At 46.7% G+C, this 10,978-nt stretch overlaps 1 protein-coding gene across 1 annotated transcript; it reads right to left on the bottom strand.

Annotated features, from left to right (window-relative positions):
- Positions 1–861: 861 nt before the first annotated feature.
- Avpr1b (arginine vasopressin receptor 1B) lies at positions 862–10,698 on the bottom strand. Its single transcript, XM_028764772.1, has 3 exons — positions 10,668–10,698; positions 8,961–10,503; positions 862–1,614 (listed from the first exon to the last, which is right to left on the bottom strand). Exons 2-3 carry the CDS (start codon positions 9,898–9,900, stop codon positions 1,280–1,282), a joined length of 1,275 nt encoding a protein of 424 aa, XP_028620605.1. The 5' UTR covers positions 9,901–10,503; positions 10,668–10,698; the 3' UTR covers positions 862–1,279.
- Between the last annotated feature and the right edge of the window lie 280 nt (positions 10,699–10,978).

The following is a 10,978-nucleotide window of genomic DNA, read 5'->3' as shown; positions in this document are numbered from 1 at the left end:
CAAAAAAAACAAAAAACAAAAAAACAAAAAAACAAAAACTAGGCACATGGGAAGTGTCTTTGCCACAGCGACTTTTTAAAGTGTCCCTAGGAATGTGCAGAGCGAGCCTGTTCCCGAGAATTTTGCTCAAAAGCTTGTAGATCCACAGTGATTGCAAACCACATGTATACCCACTTTGACTCTTATACCTGAGATAGCCAGGCGCAGCGTTTTACTGACTGTGGTCACAGCTGGGGCAGAGTCAGACCCAGCCCTCCTGACCTGCAGCCAGCCGGTGCTTTTGTATAGTTTTGGCTGTCCCTTGGAATCAGACTGAGGTGGAGAAGTTCCCCTAAGATTTCAGTTCCCCTGGAGATATTAGGAAGAAGGGGTAAGGACCTAGCTTTCACCTTTCCTCGGCATCTCTTCCTACCTTGGAGGAGGACTCAACAACACAGAACTGAGGTCAGCGTGATTCATATGGCAGTGACAGGACCTACCAGAGCTGGGACCAGACTATATGGAATTGTTATGGAAATGGAACAATTTTAAGAGCCCGTTGGTTAGAACATCTTTGGTGTTTGGGGACTAGTACCCGATTCCAGTCTTGCAAAGCCATAGAAGGCTAGAGCCGAGAAAGACCTTCAGGACTATCTCACTGCAGGTGAGGCTGAGGCCCGAAAAGTGGTGATGGCTTCCCAGGGCAGGGCAAAGATTTAAAACCTTGATTCTAACTTTCCCTAGAATTTCAAGGATTTCGAGAGCCATGATCATGTCGTCTTTTTTTTTTTTTTTTTCAAAAAGGAAGTCTGTTCCACACTGCCCCAGAGGAAGGAAGTCTGGGTCCCCGGAGGAGATAGGGAGGAAGATGCTAGCCCTGTGGCCTTGGCTGAAAATCCCACATACCCATCTTCCTTTCTAATAATCTATTCTCACCTCTCCTTGTTCTACTGCAATGCACCAGTCAGGTTAGAATTGTGACAGTAGCCAAGTAATGAGATGAGCCTCTGCGTTGACAGTGCCATCTAGGCTGTCTCAGATCTAGAACACTATATCTACCAGTTGGGTATGTTTACAGGTGCTCTATGAATGTGGTGGGAACAGGGGAGTTGAATTTCCAGCGATCTAAAATTAAGAGAGAATGGCTCATACCCACACTAAGCACTGCCTTGAGCAGTGGCAGCTATTCTGGCCTCTTCACCCTGCCTCAAACTAAACTCCACCTCCTACCATCCCTGAGCCGTCTAGTCCATATTCTCAGTGCCTGAGATGAGCAGAACCAGAGTCCAGGGAATCTTCTCTAAAAGATGCTCGTCTCCATAGTGGCTTCTCCATCCATCTGCTCTAAATCCTTCGGTGAGCTGGCAGGCCTGGGCTTTGCATGGAGACTGAGGTTAAGGCTGAGACGGAGAGTAGATGGACCACAGGTGTGGGTCAGCAGCGTGGTGCGGCGGCTAGCAAGGCTGCTGTTGGAGAGCTGCCTGTGCACTCGGGGCTTGGAACCCCTGCAGCAGGCACGGTGGCTCAGGGAACGTGGCAACAGGTGGCTGTTGAAGCCCATATAGATCCAGGGGTTGCAGCAGCTGCTGAGGTTGCCCAAAAGCATCGAGATGGTGAAAGCCACATTGGTAGAATCTGCCAAGACAGAAGCACAAAAGGCATTAGAATCACAGCTCAAGAGGGGTCAGCAGGCGTGTGGGTGAGGGAGACTCTAGGATAGAGGCTAAATCCCCACTGAGCAGATGAAGACGTTTCTCCGGAGGGGAGAGAGATTTACTTGGGATTCTATAATCAGATAGGCATAGCTCAGACTTTACCTGTAATTCCTGAGTCTAGGTCTTACTACCCTAGTTTTGGTTGATTTTTAACTTTAGGAATAGTTTGCTTCAAGTTCAGATTCAAGTAAACACTCCCTGTGTGACATTGGTCCTAATAGAAGAAAAAAAAATCCTGACCATGAATCTGGACCACGAATCCTCTAATGCGAGGCTTTGCTCCCTCCTCTTCCTTTGACCTGGTCTCACTGTATAACCCAGTCCAGCCTCAAGTTTAAAGCAGGCTTTCTAAACTTTCTCTCCGTATGACCCATCTTCACCCAAGAAAATGAACGTTTCCTAGGGTGTCTATATAGGTAGACAAATGAAACATTTACTGATAACAAATCATAAAGAAGTTAATTTCCTTCTTTCCAGGGGCCTCATGGATATGTGTGTTTTTCTCTTTGCTGTGAAGGAGTTCTTCCAGCGTCTAATGTAGAGCCTGGTGGTCCTGGGTTCCTTTAGTCTGCTTTCATCCTGGAGAGTTTCCTTTCTGTTTCAATTATGGTGGACTGAAGGCTGAGTAGATACACATCCCTCTACGCCCTCCTTGCTTGTAGAGCCTGTGGAGGAATCAGTTGCCCCTCTGATGGGCTTGTCTTTCTGTGTGACTTGGTGTTTCTCTCCTGTTGCTTCCAATGTACCTTAACTATAATAGGATGTGAGCAAGTTCTTTTCTGGTGGTATCCATTTGGTAGTTTAAATCCTTACCTGGATGTGTATTTCTCAATGATAGATGAGTTTTGAAGGTATGTTTTATTGGAAATGTTTTCTTATGCCTTTAGCATGAGATTTCTCTCTTTCTCCTGTCCCCATGATTTGTGGATCGTGTCTTCTCAGGGTATCCCTTAGATCTCAAATGTTTTGTGTGTACCCTCCTATTCATTTACATTTTTCATTGACTGACTCAGTTTCTCTATTCTGTCTTCAAGCACTGATCAATCATTTTGGTGAAGTCTTCCGTGAATCTTTTTATTGACTTACTAATTTTAAATTTCCGATATTCAGTTTTTTGAAGCTCTGCTTGAAGCCCAATTTTAAGTCCCCCACAGACTGTAGCTTTGGCTAGGTTTCCACATCACTGAACACTGTGTGACTCTGATTCAGTTTCACCACCACCTGGTGGTATTCTGCTGGCCAAGGCCAGCATAGAAACCCACAGCACCTGCTCTGAGTTTGTTGTTGTTGTTGTTGTTGTTGCTGTTGTTTTGTTTTTATTGGATATTTTATTTACATTTCAGATGTTATCCCCTTACCCCATTCCCCCTTCTGCTTCTATGAAGATTGCCCCCCACCTCCCGACTCCCACCTCCCCACCCTCGAATTCCCCCCCACTCAGCATCCATCCTTCATGAGACCATGGATCTCCTCTCCCACCTATGTATGCCTGACAAAGCCATCCTCCACTACATATACAGCTGCAGCCATGGATCCCTTCCTATGTGCTCCCAGGCTGGTGGTTTAGACCCTGGGAGTTCTGGCTGGTTGGTATTGTTGCTCTCCTCGTGAGGCCACAAACCCTTTCAGCTCCTTCAGCTCGAACTGATCAAGGGGTTCCCAATGGAGGAGTTAGAGAGAAGGAGCTGCTCTGAATTTCTTAAGAGTGAAGTTCACAGAGGGTCTCAGGTCACCAATCCACTGAAACAGCGGGGGTCTTTTTAAAATGTCAATTTATGGCTGTCATGAAGAGGAGATCTTCCACACATCTTTCCTCTCTCTATTGCTGCTATGGATTTGGGGGGTGGGATGGGGGGCCTGTTTCCCTCACATTTTTACTCTTTAAAATATCTGTCACTGAAATTACAGTGCAGATTTTCTGGGTTTCTCTGTCATAAGATGTAGCTACTGATCTCTGTAGTTCAAAACATTTACTTTGAAACAATTTTTTGGTACATATTTATTAAAGACTAAAACAAGTTTTCATGCCAATGGTATGGCTGTGCTTGTTTGTGCTCATATAGGCATACCTTAGCCAAATATTTGATGTTATAAGACACAGAGCATTTTCAATGTTTCTCAGAGTTGAGTAGTATTTTCAATGTATAATGCTGGGAATGTCATTTTCTATGAGTATGTAATATAAAATGACAGAAGAATCTATAAAGGCATTTCAGATATTATTGGAAATTTGATCCCAATCTGAGATCAATATTCATTCAATGATATTTTCTCCTAATGTTTTTATGCATGTATGTAGTGTATATGCATGTGCATATGTGTATACATACATGCTTGCATGCGTGGAGGTCAGAGGTTCATGTCAAGCATCTTCCTCTATCACTCTCCATATTATTATTTATTATTATTATTATTATTATTATTATTATTATTATTTTGGACACAGGACATCTCACCGACCAGGGAGCCCACTAATTGGCTAGACTTGGCCAGACAGCCATCATTCATTATCCTCCTGTCCCAGCATGGCTCTCATCACCCCACCCAGGCTTTTCCCATGGATACTGGCGATTCTAATTCACGCCTTCATGTTTTTATGCAAACACTTCCCCCACTGAGCCTCCTCTCCTGGTTATTTTTTAAAATGAAACTCAAGTCAGTAACTCAAACAAAAATTTTAAAGCTCAAACATTCCAATCCAGTGCAATCCAAAGATAAGCTAACTCAATGCATGCTGGGCAGCGACGTTAGAAAACTAATAAGAGTGATTTTGAATTTTTCTACTTTCTACAGAGCATTCTTTCCATATGCTCTGCTCGCCACATTCTCCTTTGCCTCAGGCCCAAAGCAATAGGTCAGTAGACCTTGGGATGAAACTTGTAAAATTCCTTCACTGTAGGAGAAGCCAACTGTCATGCTTGCAAGGAGGCCTGTGGAGAGGCCTTCATGGCAAGGAATCAACGCATGTGGCCAGCCTATGAACAGAGGCCTGCCAGCCAACTCGTACACAAGCGCACTTGAAAGCAGATTTCCTCCCAGCTGAGCCTTCAGATGATTATAGACCTGGCTGATGATGACATGATTGCTTATCTGTGAGAGACTCTGAGCCATAGGACCCAACTTATGGGGCAAAATGTGGATTCCTGACCCTCAGAAATGGTGAGGTAAAACATATCATTCCAAAGACAGTCAGCTCTCAGCTGGATAACTTCAGCCATCTTTATCTGCCTCCTCATGCAAGCCTTCACCTCGTTCAGTGGTTCTCAGCCTTCCTGATGCTGAGACCCTTTAATACAGTCCCTCATGTTGTGGTGACCCTCAACCATAAAATTATTTTTGTTGCCACTTCATAACTGTAATCTTGCTACTGATATGAATCATAATGTAAATTCTGTAATGTCTGTATTTTCTGGTGGTCTTAGGCGACCCCTGTGAAAGGGTGGCTGGACTTTGTTTTCACTTTAAAACTTTCTATTTCTACAAGAGCAAACAGCTGTACATGCAGTAAAAACATTGCCATTTGTGACACGCAGCAGTTTTAGGTCTGAGCTGTGGTACTTCACACAGCATTCTGTGGCTTATGGGGCACAGCAGCGTGCACAGTGCAGAGTGTGCATGGTGTACATTCCGAACCAAGGCTGCAGTGGATCTACAGGGTGCAACACAGGTGAGCATAGCCAGAAACACCTCCAACTCATTACGAATTTGCTTTTGAATAAATCATCTGTCACTGCACATTCGAAAATTCTTTGCTCTCACCAAGATTTTTTTTCAATCCCCAAATCCACCTATGTGACTCTATAGGGGGTCCCAACACATGGTTGAAGGACCTTGGCCCTAATGGATATAGGCTTAAGATGGGACACTGTCTATACCGTCCTCAGGGAAAATAATCAAGTTCAGGGCCCCCTACTTCGCCCTCACTTGCGTTATAATGGCTTCTTGGGGCCCTATGGACAGCTTCCTCCTTCTTCTCTCTAATCTCAGTCTTTCCGTCATTTGGTCACTGAACATGTGATCACAGACTTGTGCAGGTTCCTGTGCTAGGGACCTGGGAGGGTAATGAATGAAACATGGCTGCTCAGCAAGTCTGTCACCATCCCCAAGTACGACAGGGATGGGCAGGTTGTAGGCACAGGGCATCAGCTTGGATCCCAATCTTCTTCCCAGATTGTCGCTAGGAATCTGCTCCCTCAAGAGAGAAAAACAAACAAACAAAACTAGATCTGTCTTAGGCAGACAAAATGTCCAGGTGAAAAAGTCCAATAAGATCCCTTTCGGATACGATTTTCTTCCTAGAGTTTAATGGAAACACTTCTCACAGCATAGGAAAGCTGCTAGCATGGCCCTGGCCTCCTGCTGCACACATCTGTGAACTGCTGCAGCTGGCATACTAGCTTCTTCACAGAAGTAGGATTTTTTTAAAGCAATGGCAGACCTGGTAGGAAACTCACAAGCTGACCTTTCAGTTCTTTTAGCACAGTCAACAAGAACTGCCACTCCTTGCCTTCTGTCTCTAACGCAGAGATGCTGGACCCCACCAGAGCTACCACCACTAACATCAAAGGTCCAGCAGTAGTAGTAGTACATGCAAGAGCTTCAAGACAACCATGAGTGACTCCCAAGCCTTGGGTGTGCTCTGCATAAGGCCACCTCTGGGACAAAAAAAAAAAGGACATAGGGTGGGAACATTTAATAAAAGCCACAAGTCTTAGGGGAAGAAGCCAAAGGCATTTGGCCTCGGTGGACAAATTCCATGCCTTAGGAAGCATGTTTCAGTTCAGTCCATCTGAGCCAGGCACAGTGTAAGGACTGAGGGTGTGCCACGAGGAAGCATCGGATTCCATGGAAGCTCTGCTTCTCAGCCCTTGTAGGAAGATTCACCACACCCAGTCCAGGCACCAACTCAGCTAACGGGACAAGGAGACAGGTCTAACCAAAACCCATGGGAGAATGGGGTGTACAGAACGAATAATTCTAAAGCTTTTATTTTGTCCTATTGCTTTTATTTTTCAGAGAGCACATTGTAGGACAGTGTTTTGTCTCTGTACTGCTGGGTCAGAGAGGCCCTTAGCCACGGGAAATCACTGTCTATGTAGACAATGTCTTGGGGACACTCTAATAATAAAGATGGATGCTTCAGGCAAGCAGGGCTAAATCACACCAATAACGGAGAAAATAGAATTCATCTTCCCACACATCATTCAGTAAAGGGCAAAAGCTACCTCATCCTTAGCGTCATTGGTCAGGCTGTAATTGTTGGGAGAAAAGCCATGTAACAGATGAAGTTGGCCCATAAACCACCTGTTTCAAGTACTGGCTCTATCACCGACTAGCAGTGGCATCTTGGGCCAGCAGCTTTAAGGTCAGTCTGAGCTCCAAGTTACTCAAAGGCACTGTAGAGAAAGCCACTCCATAACACCACGCAGATCCACATACTTGGTACCAAGAAGCCCTTCCTACTAGTCTAGCCTTGGCTAGTATGCTTAATAGTAAGTTGGATTTAATATGCTCATTGCTTACAGAAAAACTTGCAAATGCCTTCGTGTTCAGACTAATGTCAAAAAGACAGAACCAAGCAGGATGTTACATATCTGTATTCCTAACAGTCCAAAGGTAGAGGTAAGAGGATCAAAAGTTGGGCATCAGTCTGGGCTGCACAGTAGTCACAAGGTCATCTTGGGCCACCTGCAGTATCCGAAGCTCAGGAGGCTGCTGACTACTTCATCCTCTGGTACCACGTAGAGCTAAATTTTTTTTTTTTGAAGAATCTCACTTTGTTTTTCAGATAATGGGAAAGCCTCTCTCCTTGTAGATCTAAGTTAAGAACCAGGGTTGTAGCAAGGCGTGGGTTGAAAGAAAGAGGCTAGTCTTGCAGAGGACCTGGGTTCTATTCTCACTCCCCACACAGAGACTCATGGTCGTCTATAATCCCAGTTCCAGATGAGCCAACGCCCTTTTCTGTCCTTTTGTGTACCAAGTACACACATTGTCCACAGACATTCAGGCAAAATATCTGTACTCATAAAATAGCTAGAAAGAAAAGAAAAGAAAAGGAAAGACTGGGAAAATCTGAAAGGTTGGGCTCTCTACTCCTTACTCTGTCACCCCATGGATGAGAGGCCTTAGGCTAGTCATAGATCCTTTCTGAGCCTCCCTTTCCTCAGTGACAGAATGATGGAGTTGAAGTTGAGGTCTAAGGGTTGTCATATGCCAGCCCTAACTAATTAGAAGTAGCTGTTGAAAAAGACCCATGGAGCTGTGTCCAGACACAGAAGGGAAGGGCACTCAGAGAGAAGACAGTCCCCATGCCCAATATTGCCACCCTGGACCAGATTATTTGAAACCCCTTTCAGATCTGTTAGTCTATGATCCTCAGGCTCACATAGCATCTAGATGTTGGCTGAGCAAATGCACCAAAACCTCTTTCTCACAGGAGCCATTCTAATCTCTGCATTATTCCAGAACAAGCATTGTCTCTCGCTAGCAGCACATGGTTATTTTAAAATCGTTAGACAAGAAAACAAAATTTAAAAATCAAGAAATTTTTGCTGGAGAGATGGCTCAGAGGTTAAGGCTGCCCTTCCAGTGATCATGAGTTCAATTCCCAGCAACCACATGGTGGCTCATAATGAGATCTGGCGCCCTCTTCTGGCTGGGCAGACAGAACATCATATACCTAATAAATAAATCTTAATTCTTTCTAAATCAAGAAATTCCACATAACTGATATTCACTCAACAGAGCCTCAGTGGGCTGGACGGAACCTCGTTGGGCAAGACTGTGGTCTGAATGTCTGTCCCCAGAATTCTTGTATTAGAATTTACACTCAAAGTCCTATGTCAAAGGTACTTTCAGGTGAGACCTTTGGAAATTGATTAGACTTTAGGGGCTTAAGAATTAATAGGTTAATGAGTTAGCAAGAAAAAGAAATGTTCGTTACCATAAGAGTATGTATACTATAAAAACAAATTTGGTCACTTTCAGGGGTGCCCTTCGCCACCCCGGAAATCTTCAGAGAGTCCCCACTTTCAAAGAGAACCTTCCCAGACTTTCCAGCTTCTAGGAAAGTGAGAGATAAACTTCTGTGCTTCAAGTGTTAGGTGGGTATTTGTTACAGCAGCAGAGGATGCTTTAAGACAAGCAAGCACCGACTCTTAGATATTCCGTTCATTTGTGTCTCACCTGGCCCTGGGAGGCACTGTGATCCTTATCCTGACCCTATTGTCTGTTCCCACCACCTCACTCCACACCCCACATACTCGCCTTCATTGGGGGCATTCTCGTCCCACACAGACCACATCTGGACACTGAAGAAAGGTGCCCAGCAAGCAATGTAGGCCAGCACAATGACAAAAGTCATCTTCACTGTTCGGATCTTTGCCCTGGAGATGGTACTGATGCTGCTGACCCGGGACGGCAGCCCCCTAGTGGCTGCAGCAGCGGCAGAAGACGAGGACTTGTCCCAAGTCCGCCAGCCCCTTTTTCCCTCCCTGCCAGCCTGGGTCTTGACTTTCAGGTTCTTGCAGATCTCCTGGCAGATGAGGCCGTAGCAAGCTGTGAGCACCACCACCGGCAGCACAAAGATGGCCATGGTGGTCCAGGTGATGTAGGCCCGCGGGCCCCAAGAAAAGTAGAAATCTGCCCAGCAGTCCAGCACTCCTGAGCCCTGGATCACCTCTCGCAACGAAAAAATGAAAACTTGAGGGAGGCTGAGGATGGCAGCCAGCAGCCAGGGAGCAGCAATGAGAGGGTAGGTGGAGAGGCTGGGCTGCTGGAGGCTTCGAAGAGGGTGACAGACAGCCAGATACCGGTCCAGCGTCATGGCCAGCAGCATGTAAGTGGAAGCAAACATGCTGAGTACCTGTAGATATTTGACAGCCCGGCAGAGGAGGTCAGAGCCCTGGAAGCGGTAGGTGATGTCCCAGAGCAGCTGAGGCAGTACCTGAAAAAGCGCCACGCCCAGATCGGTCAGGGCCAAGTGCAGCACGAACAGATGCATGCGGGAGCGCTTGTGGCCCTGGCAGCCCAGAGTCAGTAGCACAGCCAGGTTGCCTCCTGTGGCCAGAACCAGGACAGTAGCTAGGATACCAATCTCCACTTTGGCTAGCTCTTCATCCCTACCCAGCCAGGGTATGGTGGCATTGGGGACAAGCAGGGTGCCCCCGGGGGAGGGGATGGCAGTCCAAGAAGGCTCAGAATCCATGGTTAGGATTTAAGGGAGAGAAGGAAGGGAAGGTGGATGGAGGGACGGTGTGGGTGCAAGTAAGAAGTTGGATAGATAAAAATGGAGTGAGAGAGGTTTAGAGGTGGATAGAGAGAAGGGAGGTGAGAGGTGACGATGGGGTGAAGGCTTGAAAAAAAAGGAGTGATGGCTCAGCAGACAGAGAGAGAGAGAACGAAAGGAGTAGTGAGCAGAACCGACATCCCTGACCCCACAGAGGCTCGGAAATCAAAGAAAGAAAAGGAGGGTCTGGGAGCTGGGTGTCAGCATGGGAAGGTTGGAGGGGATTGGAAGTGGGGGCTTCTGAGAGGTGACACAGAGGAAGCAGAGGGAGCAGCTGCCATCCACCCCAAAATCACTTTGTCCAAACTTTCTTTTGAAATTGGAGAGAGAAGACGTCCCTAAGTTATCTTGAAGGTGCGGTCCAGGACCATGGGCGTTGCCAGCCGGAACTGGAAAGCCCAGCTAAGCTGCGTGCTCTTACTGCTCTCACTGGAGGGTGAGCACAGGCAGGAGACGCGGCAGCTCAGAGCGTTTTATGCTCTTGGATTCCTAGTCCAGAGGCTGCTGCTTGTCGGTTGGCTCCTGCAAAGGAGGGTGGAGTGAGACTCAGCGGCACTCTTCAGACAGGGAGTACTGAAGGGAGGCGCTGAGGAGCTGGGTTAGGACTGTGGCGGAGGGGCATCGGAAAACAGGGAAAAGCTAGCCCTTACCAGCTGCCAGGATCCGCTGAGCACCAAACTCCTCGCTTACCCTGCCATCCTGGTCCCTCGACTCTCTCCAGACAGGAGAGAGAGAGAGAGAGAGAGAGAGAGAGAGAGAGAGAGAGAGAGAGAGAGATATTTTTCCCAAACACAGCACAGCGCAGCTGCCTGGACCCCTAGGCATGTGTGAAAGATCTCAAATGGCTGAGAAGCATGCCCTAAAGAAACAGACTTCGGAGAACCAGATGTGACAGCCATTTTTATTAGGATAGGGGAGCTTTGGAAGCAGAAGAAACGTGAGGACTTTGTTTGTGACTTGGAGGATGGGGGAAGGGGGGGTCGGGAGATGATGGAAG

This window comes from Grammomys surdaster, unplaced genomic scaffold, assembly GCF_004785775.1.
Source record: "Grammomys surdaster isolate TR1022 unplaced genomic scaffold, NIH_TR_1.0 145, whole genome shotgun sequence".
Lineage (NCBI taxonomy): Eukaryota > Metazoa > Chordata > Mammalia > Rodentia > Muridae > Grammomys > Grammomys surdaster.
This window is presented reverse-complemented; position numbering and strand designations above follow the sequence as displayed.